This window comes from Malaclemys terrapin, chromosome 16 (assembly GCF_027887155.1).
Source record: "Malaclemys terrapin pileata isolate rMalTer1 chromosome 16, rMalTer1.hap1, whole genome shotgun sequence".
NCBI lineage: Eukaryota > Metazoa > Chordata > Testudines > Emydidae > Malaclemys > Malaclemys terrapin.
This window is the reverse complement of record NC_071520.1, coordinates 12937625-12953335: the sequence shown is the minus strand read 5'-3', so window position 1 is coordinate 12953335 and position 15711 is coordinate 12937625. Positions and strand designations below refer to the sequence as shown.

Sequence of the window (15711 nt, the reverse complement as noted above, 5' to 3'; positions counted from 1 at the left end):
ACACTGACAGCTAAACCTTGACATACTGTGGAAAAAAGTTTGAGAATCTTGCCCTGTTGCAAAAGGACCTATAGAGAATGGGACAGGAAATGAATTCAACTGATATTTTTCATGAATTAAAAAAAAGGAGATTGAAAAAGCAAGTTTTCATCCCAAAATATTTAAGAAATTAAATTTTGGTAACTGCAAAATCTGAGCATTTTCAAAGACAAACATTTGTTTTCATCAGAAATTCTCAGAGGAAAAAGTTAGTTCCTGACCTACTCCACACCTAAAGGATTTAGGAACACAATTGCCATTGACTGTGGGAACTGTGCTCCTAAATCTTTTGGAGGATACTTTCTGAATGACCTGGCATTTATTTCGTTATTAGTATGAGGCTTTTTTTTTTTTTTGGGGGGGGGGGGGGGGGAGCTTGTTTTAAAATACAAGTGAACAAATACTTGAGCTTGTTCTTTAGAGGGCTACTTCAGGTTAACATTCATTTTCAGTGAAGTCTTGTTTGTATTACTAATGCCACCAGTTATTGCAACTGAATAGATTTTTAAAATCCTGTTTAGACCAGTTATATTTTAGTTCTTGGATTTCACCCAACTCCAACAGACAATGAAGAGAGTAGCAGGCTGCCGGTTTGACAATTTGTTTGTGCCCATCCTGTAAAGTACCAAGGGCTTCTAAAAGCTACTGACCAGCCTCACCTCTGGTGGGGAGACTTCAGTAGGTAGCAAGGGTGCTCAGGCCTTATTTAACCACCTTGCATCTCAAATCCAAATGAATACCCGAGCTCTGAAGGTGGTGAATATTCTTATTTCTGTTACAAAGATGGCTAAAGTCACAAGCAACAAGTCTAAGGGGGGGGGGGGTGGGGGAGGGGGGGGGGGGGGGGGGGGGGGGGGGGGGGGGGGGGGGGGGGGGGGGGGGGGGGGGGGGGGGGGGGGGGTGGGGGGGGGGGGGGTGGGGGGGGGGGGGGGGGGGGGGGGGGGGGGGGGGGGGGGGGGGGGGGGGGGGGTGGGGGGGGGGGGGGGGGGGGGGGGGGGGGGGGGGGGGTGGGGGGGGGGGGGGGGGGGGGGGGGGGGGGGGGGGGGGGGGGGGGGGGGGGGGGGGGGGGGGGGGGGGGGGGGGGGGGGGGGGGGACACACAGTTGGCTGAAACCACAGCTTCACACTCATCTAAGGACACAACTTCTGCAACATTCAAGTCTTTGGGGTAAGCTGCAGGTAAGAAAGAAAAATCCATGTATTCAACCGCATCAAATTTGGAGTTTAAGGATGGGCACCCTGCACCCCGCCACACCCCTTATAGAAAGATCTTTTTTCAGCTGCTAGACACCATATCACAGTGATATAACCAAACCGACCCCTCCGAAGCTGTGCTTTGTACCTGAAAGACAAGAGACCATGCTTCCCTGGCTGTCAGTAGTTTATACCATGATATTCAGCTTTAAATGCTTCCTCCCTTTTCCCTTTGGACTCTAGGAATTTGCATGCTGGCAGAAGGGAGAATAGTGAGACACAAATTGGAGACTCCTGGGGTGAGGGGAGAAGGGAAGACGCATCCCGGATAAGGGAGCCTTGTTCCTATTTTCTGGCACCTGAAGGAGTTGCACCAAGGAGCCAAATTGCTGCAGTGCCTTAGTCATATAGAGTCTTCCGATCCCTTGTGGACACGTGTACTGTACAGGTGAGAGCAGGGATGTTTACCTCCATAGGCCTGTAATTCTCTTTCAGCATAAGTTTAAAAGGTAGCCTCTGTCTTCCCTTTACAGCTTTTGAACAGATATCAAAAACAAACAAAAGACATTGGCCCCATCACTTCTTCAGCTACCCCGTCATGCCTCAAACTCCTGAAATGAGAAGCAAGACGATAGTCTGTTAAGAAAATGGGGAGGGTGTGGAAAAGGGTTATCCCAATCACTCTTCAGACTGTAGCTCGGGTGTACTGCTTTACAGTGTAGAGTTGCCAGCACCTTGCATCCCATTCACAGCCCAGCATTCATGTCTCACGGGAAGGCGGTCACTTCTAGAGGACAGACAAGGACAGCCACTGGCTGGATAAAGCTGAAAACCAAAGGAACACTTTCTGCAGCTGGGGCTTTGGACCTTCCAAATGCTGTGCACTCAATCCCTGGTGAGCAGGAGGAGGGACTAGACCCTTTAGGTAGGTGCTGTATATTCTGGGAGATTTGTGTTTCTTCTTAGCACACTGATCTGTTGTAAGGCACTTTTCAGTAATGGCCCTCGATAACATCTGTCCAGATCCATTAGCAGAACCGCAGGCAAATTCATTCTTTCCTGTGACAGTCCCTGAGTTGCAGTGCCCAAGTATTCCCTCCCCCCTCTCCCCAGATGTAAGCTGGTCACTAGAGCAGCAAAGAAGCAGGCTGTCAGAGCAGCCTGAGCGACTTCAGTAGCCTGCTGGGAAGCCACCTTTCCGGGAATCAGACACAGCAGCCCAGCCATCAGCAGTCCATAGAATGGCCTGGACGATGGCGCTACTGTTAGACCGCTTGATATCGTGTTTCCTCTTCTTTAGTTCCTCTTTTATGCCCTGCAATGCAGAGAGAAGGGGTAAACACACAACAGGAGAGGCACCGAAGGATGCACACAGAGTTACACAGTACATGCTATGTACCTCACTTGCAACACACAAGTATACTGGACTGCTGAGCTGCCCCTCTGCTGGCGGTAGCTCCACGCAGAAACCTGTTCCACCATCTCCACCCTCCCACTCCTCCAACCAGCTACCTCCTTTCTCCGGCTTTCCAAGGGGTTTTGCTACAAAGTGACAAAGCAATTCTTGATGTAATCCTAAATAGGAGCACAGGGTCTGGTTCAAGAGGTGAATAGAGCTGAACCACTTGGTAATAAGCAACCATAATATAATTAAATGTAACATCCCTGTGGGGGTGGTGGGACACCAAATAAGCCCACCACAGTAGCATTTAATTTCAAAATGGGGAACTGCACAAAAAAAAAAAGAGGCAGCTAGTTAAACAGAAATTAAAAGATACAGTCCCAAAAGTGAAATGCCTGCAAGCTGCATGGAAACTTAAAAAACACCATAATAGAGGCTTAAATTAAATGTATACCTCACATAAAAAAAACATAGTAAGAGGCCCAAAAAAGTGCCACCGTGGCTAAACAAAGTAAAAGAAGCAGTTAGAGGCATAAAGGCATCCTTTAATAATTGGAAGTTAAATCCCATCGAAGAAAATAGAAAAGGAGCATAAACTCTGGTAAGTCAAGTGTCAAAGTATAATTAGGCAGGCCAAAAAAGAATTTGAAGAGCAACTAGCCAAAGACTCAAAAAGTAACAGGAAAAGCAGGACGCCCGCCAAACAATCAGTGGGGACACTGGACGATCAAGCTGCTAACAAAGCACTCAAAGGAGATGAAGCCATTGTGGAGAAATTAAATGAATGTTTTGCATCAGTCTTCACTGTGGAGGATGATGTGAGGGAGATTCCCAAACCTAAACTATTCTTTTTAGGTGACAAATGTGAGGAACTGTCTCAGATTGAGGTGTCATTAGAGGAGGTTTTGGAACAGATTGGTAAACAACAGTAATAAGTCACCAGGACCAGCTGGTATTCACCCAAGAATTCTGAAGGAACTCAAATGTGAAATTGCAGAACTACTAACTGTGGTTTCAGAGTAGCAGCCGTGTTAGTCTGTATCCGCAAAAAGAACAGGAGTACTTGTGGCACCTTAGAGACTAACAAATTTATTAGAGCATAAGCTTTCGTGGGCTACAGCCCACTTCTTCGGATGCATAGAATGGAACATATATTGAGGAGATATATATACACACATACAGAGAGCATGAACAGGTGGGAGTTGTCTTACCAACTCTGAGAGGCTAATTAAGTAAGTGGAAAAAAAAACTTTTGAAGTGATAATCAAGCTAGCCGAGTACAGACAGGTTGATAAGAAGTGTGAGAATACTTACAAGGGGAGATAGAGTCAATGTTTGTAATGGCTCAGCCATTCCCAGTCCTTATTCAATCCTGAGTTGATTGTATCTAGTTTGCATATCAATTCCAGCTCAACAGTCTCTCCTTGGAGTCTGTTTTTGAAGTTTTTCTGTTGTAAGATAGCGGGTGTTCTTTTCCCCTGTTCTTTTAACTGTGGTTTGTAACCCATCATTTAAATCAGGCTCTGTACCAGATGCCTGGAGGATAGCTAATGTGACACCAATTTATAAAAAAGGCTCCAGAGGCAATCCCGGCAATTATATGCCGGTAAGCTTACCTTCAGTACTGGGCAAACTGGTTGAAACTATAGTAAAGAATGGAATTGTCAGACACATAGATGAACATGATTTGCTGGGGAAGTGTCAACATGATTTTTTGTAAAGGGAAATCATGCCTCACCAATCTAACTACAATTCTTTGAGGGGGTCAACAAGCATGTGGGCAAGGGTGATCCAGTGGAGATAGTGTACTTAGATTTTCAGAAAGCCTATGACAAGGTCCCTCACCAAAGGCTCTTAAGCAAAGTAAGCTGTCATGGGATAAGAGGGTCCTCTCATGGATCAGTAACTGGTTAAAAGATAGGAAACAAAGGGTAGGAATAAATGGTCAGTTTTCAGAATGGAGAGAAGTAAATATAATTGTGTCCCCCAAGGGTCTGTACTGGGACCAGTCCTATTCAACATATTCATAAATGATCTGGAAAAAGGAATAAACAGTGAGTTGGCAAAATTTTCAGGATGATACAAAATTATTCAAGATAGTGAAGTCCAAAGCAAAGTGCGAAGAGCTACAAAGGATTCTCACAAAACTGGGTAACTGGGCAACAAAATGGCAGATGATATTCAGTGTGGATAAAGGCAAAAGAATGCACATTATATGAGCTTGGGAAACCCATGCGTGCAGTTCAGCGATGTGCTTTGTACAGAGAGGAAACATAAGCAGGAAGTAGAATGGACCACAAAAGCAGAACTGCAGTGGGTCTGGGGGTCTTTATAGATCCTGCCCAACATGTGCTTTAGAGGTGGAATTCAGAATCCCAGATCCCAGTTGCTCAGCTGAGCCCTTATGGCTCTAAATAAAAAAGGCAAAACCTTAGGACATTCGAAGTTAGTGTCTGAATTTTGCACTTCTCTGTATCTAGACCACACATACCTCCCTATCAGTCTGCACAGCCCAAACAGGGACAGCAACAGCCGTTATCAGAGGAAGCAGAGCACTAGAGTGATAGATCTTGGAGTCATTGTGGATAGTTTCCAAAAACATCTGCTCCATGTGCAGCTGCAGTCAAAAAAGCTAACAGAATATTAGGAAGCATTAGGAAAGGGACAGAGAAGACAGAAAACATCATAATGCCTCTATAAAAATCCATGGTACACCCACATCTTGAATACTCTGGTCAGATCTGGTTGCCCCATCTCAAAAAAGATATATTAGACTTGGAAAAGGTACAGAGCAGGGCAACAAAAATGATTAGGGGTATGGAACAGCTTCTGTATGAAGAGATTAAAAAGATGGACTTTTCAGCTTGGAAAAAAGATGACTAAGGGGGGGATATGATAGAGGTTGATAAAATCTTGACTGGTGTGAAGAAAGTGAATAAAATGTTATTTACTCCTTTACAGAATGCAAGAACTAGGGGTCATTAATAGGGAAATTAATGGGTTGCAGGTTTAAAATATAAAAAAGGAAGTACTTCTTCACACAACACACAGTCAACCCATGGGACTTTGTTGTGAAGGCCAAAACTATAACAGGGTTCAAAAAAATAACTAGAGAAATTAATGGATAAGTCTATTGATGGCCACTAGCCAGGATGGGCCAGGGTGCAACACCATGCTCTGAGTGTCCCTAGCCTCTGTTTGCCAGAAGTTGGGACTGGACAGGGGGTGGATCACTCTATGATTGCCTGTTCTGTTCATTCCCTTTGAAGCACCTGGCACTGGCCACTGTCAGTAGACAGGATATCGGGTTAGATGGACCTTTGGTCTGACCCAGTAGGGTCATTTTATGTAAGTGAAACGTTTTGAACACTACAGCCCGTCACGTCCATTCATGAGCTCCTCCATGCCACTTCAAGTTTTGTAGGCACACTGCCTCGCTCCAGTCAACTGACTAGTTCTGAGGTTGACAGGGCGTTTTTGTGGCTTTTACCCAAACTTGATAATGGCTATTTTCATTGCTGCCATAACTACAGCGGAAGCCCCTTTAGCTCTCCACAGATAGAAAAGGGGTTTCTGGACAGTGCTTCTAGTGTGATGAACAAAGCAGGTTTTGTCTGGGAAAAGCATATGTTTTTAAAGACACAAGGCCTGCAGTGTCTGCTAGAGGCATTCAGGAGCTCTGCAGAGAAAGTGCTGATCCACATGTGCCCACAGGACATCGGGGAGGTTAGTGTATCGGAGAAGCAGGTCTGCAGGCTTGAGTTGAGTGGTATCAGTCATTGTGAATCCAGACTGAAGCAGGTTTTAACCCCAATGTAGCAATGCATTGAGAGGACAGCAAAGGTCCCATGTAAGGACCTTTGATGGAAGTTTTCTACAGATTTCCAAGGGTGATCTCAGCACTGAATGAATATCTCCTTGGCCATCCTTCAAGTGCCATAGAACGACTCAGCTTCATACACAACTCTTCAGGATCACGAAGAGAGTGATACATTAAGAGACAAAGCCTGTTGAAATTCACTGGGTTTGAAGTTGTTACAAACTTCATGCCTAGCCCAGGCTGAGTATTTTGAAAAGCTTTTGAGCTACGCGGGGCCAAGGACAGCATTAAATTACCTGCAGGCAAATTCCCAAGGGCAGCTCTGTAGTACTGGCATTTCCGGCTTTGTTTGCAGCCAAAATTCCGAGTGCAAACCCACATGGATGGGTCCTTGAACTCCGTGTTGTGGATCAAGGCCAAAGCTTTGCCCAGCTTTAATTCTTAAGCTCATAAACAGTCAGACAAACATTACGCAATGGAATATAGGGAAAACATTCCCACGGTGCCTGCGGAGACCAGGATCATGTCAGACATCATACCCCCTGCCCCAATCCCTCCCAGAGAAGACAAACAGACCTGCTCTACGTTCTGCTCCAGCTCCGTGACATTGGGAAACAGCTGATCATGAACTCGAGGTTCTTCTACAGCCTTTGTCACATCGTACCCGAACCAGAGGGATCTGATGATTGTCTGGATGAAGCAGAAAGGCGCAGCATTAGTACATGACCTGCCCCCAGAGAAATCTGTCATTGGTGTCGAGATACTGCAGTAAAAGAGAGCCAGATTCCTCAGCATGTTCGGCGTTACCTGTACAATGCTGCCTCTAAAGCTGGTTGAACAGGACACAGGAGATCACCCCGGTATACAGGGCTGCTCAGGTGATTCAGAGCCACGATAGCCCCTTCTCCATCACCCCCTGCCTTGAAGCCAGCCTGGACAAAGCTCCCTTATGCCTGGCTCATCCCGGGCTGTTCTAACTGCCACTTAGGGCTACAAGCAAACATGTTAGAAGATCTCTAGGATCAAGGACCTCAATAGCTGGCTTAAGGCAACTATTTCACAACCTCCTCTTGCCTTGCACCAAGCGTCGCTCCTCCAGATTCCAGGTGCTAGCCCCACGTGTACAACTGCTGTGCTTTGTATGAGCTTGGGAAAACCGTGTGTGCAATTCAGCGATGTGCTTTGTACAGAGAGAAAACATAAGCAGGAAGCAGACTGGACCACAAAAGCAGAACTGCAGTGGGTCTGGGCATCTTTATACACAGCTGTGCTTTAGAGGTGGAATTCAGAATCCCAGATCCCAGTTGCTCAGCTGAGCCCTTATGGCTCTAAATAAAAAGGGCAAAACCTTAGGGCATTCGAAGTTAGTGTCTGAATTTTGCATTTCTCTGTATCTAGACCACACACAACTCCCTATCACTCTGCACTGCCCAAACAGGGACAGCAACAGCCGTTATCAGAGGAAGCAGAGCACTAGGGTGACAGCTTCTTCCTGTGAAAACCATAATACTTTGTAAGGCTGCTTCTGTAAGAAGTTTGTACCGTGAATCATGAGGATCCACATTTCTAAAGCAGACGGAAATGAAGCCAAGTGAGAGTTCCAGTAAATGTAACCTGTAGGGTTACAGCAGCGCACCTGCCATTTGAGAGTCCGGCATTTGTACATGCATGAGGAGAAATGCATGAAGGAGCAGTTCCCATGCAAACCATGTAGCTCTCAGAAAGAAACATTGGATAAGTTAGGAACTCTGCATGCCTGTGATGCAAGTGACCTAGATTGTCCCGTTAATTCTCAGTAAGTTATACCGAATGAGGCTCAACAGCAGCCTCTGCTGGTCTTCTGTTAAAGTGTACTTGGACCATTATCACCCAAAGCAGGGCACACCATGAAAGCTGCCTCAGAAGCTTGGAACATTGTACCAAATCTGACTTGGATTCTTTACCCCCAAGGATAGTAGATGACAGTATTTGCTAACCAAGTGTTATTGACCCACTAACTCTTTCAGCAACCTAAAAAAAAAAAAAAAAAAATTCACCCTTTTGCACTCAGGAAAATCTCATGCAAAGAGACAGATACAAATATTCGTGTGCTCAGGAATATACACAAGTATGGGGTTTAGTGTAAACAACTGTGGGTTGTACGCACACACAGGTACTTTTTAAAGTAGCCTTTTTAAATGCCTCCAAAAGCTGAAGGCATTGTGTAGGCACTCAGCAAACTTGGGTTTTTTGAGATCACGCTACATTAGTTATATTATAATAAAGTGCATGGCCGAAAAAAGTTACTTCTGCACACAGCATAGTGGTACACCTGACGCTTCTAAAATGAAGGTTTTCTATTGCAGATACCGTTTTCCATTGTAACAGTGTTGTGAGGATTAGGACAGCAGCCTTCATTATGCATTTCTACATTTGTTAGGGTTATAACTTTAATGTATACTAACCATTTTGTATTGATTGGATTATACATACATACACACACACACACACACACACACACACTTGCCAGAGCAGTGTCCTGCTCGGTTGATTAATTGTATTAAGTTCTGTAGAAACATAAAACATGCATTTAGAATAATGTCCAAGTCAAAGGAATTTGGTATGTCCTGGTCTCCGGCGCACGGTGGAATGATTCAGTTGGGACGTACGCTAGGGCTCCGTATAGCTGCAGCTAACCCCATTTAGGCGACCTAGGCAGTCACCTAGGGCACCAGGATTTGGGGGGTGGGGGGAAGGCGGCAATTCGGCGGTGGGGGGGTCCTTCCTCGCTCCAGGTCTTCGGCAGCAATTCTGCAGCGGGTCCTTCACTTGCTCCGGGACCCGCCGCCGAAGTGCCCCGAAGACCGGGAGCGCGGAAGGACCCCCTGCCGCCGAATTGCCACCTATTACTTCTGTATACCCCATTAGTGAGACCATTATCGGAATAGTGTCTAGTCCTGGTGTCCACACATCAAAAAGGGTTTAGGAAAAAGAGGTACAAGAATATTTGAGGTCTGGAAACCATTCCTCATAGACTGAGCTTCCTAAATCTCTCCATTGAGTTTCCTCCAAGAGACGGTTAAGAGGCGACTTGATCACAGTCTATTACTAACTACATGGGGAAGCGATTAGTCAGTAAGTGGCTTTTTAATCAAGCAGGAAAAGGCATAATGGGATCCTATGGTTGGAAACGACAAATTCAGACTAGAATTATGGTGCAGATTTTTAACAGTGATGGCAAGTAACCACTAGAAGAACTTACACAGGGAGGCTGTGGATTCTCCATCACTTGCAGTCTTTATATCCAGATGTTGTCTTAAAATATATGCTATAGTTCACACAGAAGTTATGGGCTTGATGCAGAAATTACTGGGCGAGGGTCTGCATTTTGTAGCGGGTCAGACTAGATCATCATAATGTTTCCTTCTACCCTTAAAATTTCTGAATCTCAAGGCAATCTCATGGGAGCCTTCCCAATGAGAAGCAGGACAGAATGACTCAGCCGCCTCTCCAACCTTGTCTGGCCTCTACTAACTGTCTCCTCATCCATCCCACAGAGACACGTACCAGTGCTGTTGCTGTGGTGATTTTTGTTCCTCCAGACGCACCAACCACCATCTTGATCTTATTTGCTTTATCCACTAGGATTGATGGACACATGGAGGACATGGGCCGTTTACCTGTAAGAGTGCACACAGACATTAACTTGTAGTTAATTACAAGCTCGGCATCTGGGCCCACACCACCATAGCCTGCTTAGGCTAGAAATACAGAACACTGCTACTGTTGGTCTTTTGCAGATCCCAGATCTGCTGGTTCAGCGCACAAGTCTCTCTTCAGCTGCCAAGGGGATTCTGTCATCCCCTGAAACCCCCCCCCCCCTTGTTGACTTTGTAGAGGGGGTGGGAGTGAAAACTACAAGGGCTTTGAGCTGGCCCCTGACATATGGGCACACCTCAGCATGCCAGCTATCCAGCTGTGTGCACCCATACACTGGAGGCCAGGGTTCCGCTTCAGAACTCATCCCTGAGTAATGGGCCCTTCCTGGTCACTTTCCCATCCGGGTGAGAACCTCTGTGGCTCTAGATCTGATTGGGGAGGCTCCCTTGCACTAAACCCCTGGCCCCCCATCTCATTTTCATTGCCCCATGAGCTGTCATTGGCAAAAGGCAGCTTTTACATATAGGGGGTGTCCCTCTCTGACTCCACCTCACCTGTAAAAAAAATGGAAACAAGGGAAGTAAAGAGAAGAGACCTGGGTTTAAAGGTTAGCAAAAGACCATGTATTTTTTTCAGAGCAGTATTCCAAAGGTATTGTGGGGGAGGGAGAGCATACACACTGACACAAATGCATTTTAAATATTTATGCAAATTCCTTGCAGCCCGTAGATTGTTGGAATGCTGCAAGGTTGTGCACCATTCCCAGGGCCTCCCACGTTCACTCACTGCCTCCCTGATCAGCGATGTCCAAGGCTCTCCTGCAGTTGTGGAGCATGGCACTTGGAGTGATTTTTGAGCTCACCTTTGCGAGGGCTTCACGCAGCTGGGGATAAGCAAGTCCTGGGTGTTTTGCTTGACACTACAGATGCTTGTGTTCCTCTCGGCCAGGCAGTGCATACAGATCACAGTAAGGAAACGTGATCAGTAGTTAATGGAGCTGTTATCAGTGATGCAGTATACAGAACTTGCGTGTTTCCCATATGTGAGAAGGACCCCGAGTCAGTGCAGAGTCAGGGGATGATGTCAGTCATGATGTCAGTGAGAGGTCGGGGATGATGTCAATCATGATGTCAGTGCAGAGTCAGTGAGAGGTCAGGGGATGCTGCTCTCTAGCTGGCAGTCAGCATCACTTTGGTATGCAAAAGGCAGCCATGATACTGGCTAAGGAGAGGGAGTGAAGTGCTACCTGGTTTGATGAAGTTTGCAGTAGAGGGAGGGACTCCGAAGCCATTGATGATGTAAGGTGAACTGAAGTCGTCCATCTCATCGTTAAATATGATTCCACTCACGTTGGAGCGAACTTCTGAGCCAAAGCTAAATAGAACGAGCAGAAGGGAAGGCATGTCAAACCCGGACTCTAGGACAAGGACAAGCTTCAGATAAATTGTAGGTCACATGAAACTAGGGCTGTCGATTAATCGCAGTTAACTCACGCGATTAAGTAAAAAAAATTAATCGCAATTAATCGCAGTTTTAATCGCACTGTTAAACAATAGAATCCCAATTGAAATGTATTAAATATTTTTGGATGTTTTTCTACATTTTTAAATATATTGATTTCAATGACAACACAGAATACAAAGTGTACAGTGCTCACTTTGTATTATTTTTATTACAAATATTTGCACTGTAAAAATTATAAACAAAAGAAACAGCATTTTTAAATTCACCTTATACACGTACTGTAGTGCAATCTCTGTATCATGAAAGTGCAATTTACAAATGTTGATTATTTTTGTTACATAACTGAACTCAAAAACAAAACAATGTAAAACTTTAGAGCCTACAAGTCCACTCAGTCCTACTTCTTGTTCCGCCAATCGCTAAGAGAAACAAGTTTGTTTACATTTATGGAAGATAATGTTGCCCGTTTCTAATTTACAATATCACCTGAAAGTGAGAACAGGCATTCGCATGGCACTTTTGTAACCAGCACTGCAAGGTATTTACGTGCCAGATATGCTAAACATTCATATGCCCCTTCATGCTTCAGCCACCATTCCAGAGGAAATGCTTCCATGCTGATGCCGCTCGTTAAAAAAAATAATGGTTAATTAAATTTGCGACTGAACTCCTAGGGGGAGAATGGTCTCCAGCTCTATTTTACCTGTATTCTGCCATATTTCATGTTATAGCAGTCTCAGATGATGACTCAGCACATGTTCATTTTACGAACACTTTTGCTGCAGATCTGACAAAAACACAAAGAGGTACCAATGTGAGATTTCTAAAAATAGCTACAGTACTCGACCCAAGGTTTAAGAATCTGAAGTGCCGTCCAAAATCTGAGAGGGATGAGGTGTGGCACATGCTTTCAAAAATCTTAAAATAGCAATACTCTGATGCAGAAACTACAGAACCCAAACCACCAAAAAAGAAAATCAACCTTCTGCTGGTGGCATCTGACTCAGAGGATGAAAATGAACATGCATCAATCCGCACTGCTTTGGCTCGTTATCGAGCAGAACCGGTCATCAGCATGGATGCATGTCCTATGGAATGGTGGTTGAAGCATGAAAGGACATATGAATCTTTAGCGCATCTGGCACGTAAATATCTTGCGATGCCAGCTACAACAGTGCTATGCGAACGTCTGTTCTCACTTTCAGGTGACATTTTAAACAAGAGGAGGGCAGCATTATCTCCTGCACATATAAACAAACTTGTTTGTCTGAGCGATTGGCTGAACAAGAAATAGGACTGAATGGGCTTGTAGGCTCTAAAGTTTTACATTGTTTTATTTTTTAATGCAATTATTTTTTTGTACATAATTCTACGTTTGTAAGTTCAACTTTCATGATAAAGAGATTGCACTACAGTACTTGTATTAGGTGAACTGAAAAATACTATTTTTTTGTTTATTACAGTGCAAATATTTGTAATCAAAAATAAATACAAAGTGAGCACTGTACACTTTGTATTCTGTGTTGTCACTGAAATCAATATATTTGAAAATGTAGAAAACATCAAAAATATTTTAATAAATGGTATTCTATTATTGTTTAACAGTGTGATTAACTGCGATTAATTTTTTAAATCGCTTGACAGCCCTACATGAAACTATTGTATCTCAGAGTGAGACCTCACCGCCCTGCAAGGAACAGGCCTGCACTCAGAGAGCGCCTAGCAGACTAACAGAGGGACATTAACCTACCTCTGGATCTCACTTGGGGGAGCCAGTTCTCCTCTGCCTTTCATGTGGTGGTGTAACCTCTGTACAGGAGACACTGCCATCAACTGAGTGGGAAACTCTATTTACAGCCACTTTGCATGTGTAACTATCCCAGGTTTGATCAGGACCCAGATTTACCATACCAGGGGCTAAACCAAACCTCCAAATACCCAAATGTGCCTAAATGTGCGGGTTGAACTCCGGCTCCAAACTGCCCTAGGGGTAGAGGTGCTCCAGTACAACCCATCATGGAGATAGGATTGAGTTGCAAGCTCGGATCCAGACCCATCTCTACCAGAAGAGAGGCGGTATTTTACCAGAACGCCACGGCAGCAACATGTACTTTGTTTACGTTTTCTCATTATTGATTAAATCACTCGGCAACCGAATAAACTGCAATCGCGTTTATGACCCACTAGTGTCTCACACCCGATTCATTCAGTGATGCCACAGCCCACGTTACAGGCATTTCGATAGGTTGGATTTGACCTCACCAGGTGAATCAGGCAGGAAAGGTTCACGCTGAGCAGAGGGGAGGAAAGGCCATCCTGGCTGCAGTCTGGTAATTCAGGATAAAGCCTCCATTTACTAACTAAAGAACTCTCTTAATAGCCACTAACAGCGCAACCCTCAGTGTGCTGGTAATGGGCAGAGCAGCTGCAGTAACTATACTTCCTTTGTTACGACACAAGGAAAGAGAGAAACAGGTAGAGTCTGATACGTAAGGAAACGTTAATTGAAAAGAGGTACTTGAGTGCGGTAGGGGATTCCCTGACGGCAAAGCTAAGGGACAAAGGGGGTGGAATAGGTCATTGCAAACTTAAACAAGAGTGGGCTTGAATGAAGCATAATGGAGGCCTCTAGTCCTTATATCTTATGTGTCCTACTCAATAGCATGGGACTCAGCATTAAGCCCCTGACCTGTAAAGTGCCCTCAGCTCCCGTGGATTTCAATGACGGAGGGTGCTCAGCACCTGGCAGGACTAGACCAGAGAAAAGTATAGAACCTAGAAGTCCAAGTCTTACCAGAACAGTGGCACCTATATGACTCCCATAAAGGGAGTTCCAGTCAGCAATTCCTCTACCAACGACTAACCCACTATGGAGATACCAGTCCAGTGATGTTTATACCAACCACAGAACCACTATGAAGACGGTAGAGGCCTACATGGAAATAACGTCTGAACTCATACTATTGGTTGATGGTGCTGGTGGCGGACACAGCACTGCCATCATCAGCCACAACGGAGAGATGGGATGTACCGGCATTATCTGGAGTGTAGTACTCTGGCTCATAGTAGTCGACTGTATGGGTGGCGTTGTCAGTGATTTTCCCCCGTAGGTTATCCGCAAAGAACTCAGAGCTCATGTTCCTGATCACCTGTTCGGAGAGACAAATTCAGCTCAATGCTACCAATACGTTCCAGTTAAAGATGTAATTCTAGAATGCTGGAACCCTTGCGAGATGGGTCACATCAGACCTTGAAAAACTGGGGAGAATCCAGCAAGGAAGCCACTGGCTTTCCATTGTCTGGAATCCTTTGTTCCATGCTGCTAGGCCAGTACGTCAAACTTCCATAACGAGAACGCTGCACACACCGACGCTAATATCACTGAGGCCAGTTCACGTCTTTCATTGTCAAAACACTTTTTGGAAGTCCCTTGTCACCATCCCCGTGAGGTAGGCAGACAAGTGGAGTTAACCTTGTTCATAGTCGGTTATAGTTTGTATAGCGCGTTGAACATGTAACATGCTACGGAAGTGCAAAGTATTATCTATATTATGTAAATTCTACTGGCAAACCAATGGCTACACACTGCCCACAACACCAGTGGAAATTCCTTTTTATATCCCTGGCAGGTCACCCATGGATCAGCGGTCACATATGGCTTTACATTTGGATTCAGATCGGTGTTTCATCAACTTGCTGATGGCAGACAGAATTCTGAAGTGCCCTTGGAAATATCTGGGGTCCCCTGTCAGAGGCTGTAAGCCAATCGCCACTTGGCTTTCATTATGCTTTGGACATGCAGAAAGATCTTGCTTTTAGGAGAGGAAATACAGTGACTTCTCTGCTCTTTACCTCCGTAATGTTGACAAATGCTGGGTCTCCCAGTAAAGTCCTCTTGGCATACGCGAAGCGGAAGGCCTCCACAATGCGATGGTAAGTCAGACCCTTTTTCTCCATGGTCGTGATACTGTCGCTGGAGAAATTAAATCCTGGCAATAGTAGATAACACATTGTGAGCACATCTGAAAGCACATGGCCAGTGGGTGGCAAACAGGAACTGGCTCTGAAAGATGGTCAACTTGAAATCTAGTCATTTTAAGCAAAGACTCAGAAGCAAGTATTGCCCCAGCCTCTGACCCCCAACAGCCACTGCT

General features: G+C 45.1%; 1 protein-coding gene across 3 annotated transcripts in view; it reads right to left on the bottom strand.

Moving 5' to 3' along the window:
• Positions 1–1401: 1401 nt before the first annotated feature.
• The window catches only part of GGT1 (gamma-glutamyltransferase 1), a 69341-nt gene continuing 55031 nt past the window's right edge, over positions 1402–15711 (bottom strand). For all 3 annotated transcript variants that reach the window (XM_054006125.1, XM_054006127.1, XM_054006126.1), the window contains 6 exons: positions 15410–15546; positions 14519–14706; positions 11340–11467; positions 10001–10113; positions 7031–7144; positions 1402–2547 (listed from right to left, as the gene is read on the bottom strand). In XM_054006125.1, coding sequence (XP_053862100.1) covers positions 2404–2547; positions 7031–7144; positions 10001–10113; positions 11340–11467; positions 14519–14706; positions 15410–15546 — 824 coding nt within the window. In that variant the 3' untranslated portion in view covers positions 1402–2403. The remainder of the gene's footprint in view (positions 2548–7030; positions 7145–10000; positions 10114–11339; positions 11468–14518; positions 14707–15409; positions 15547–15711) is intronic.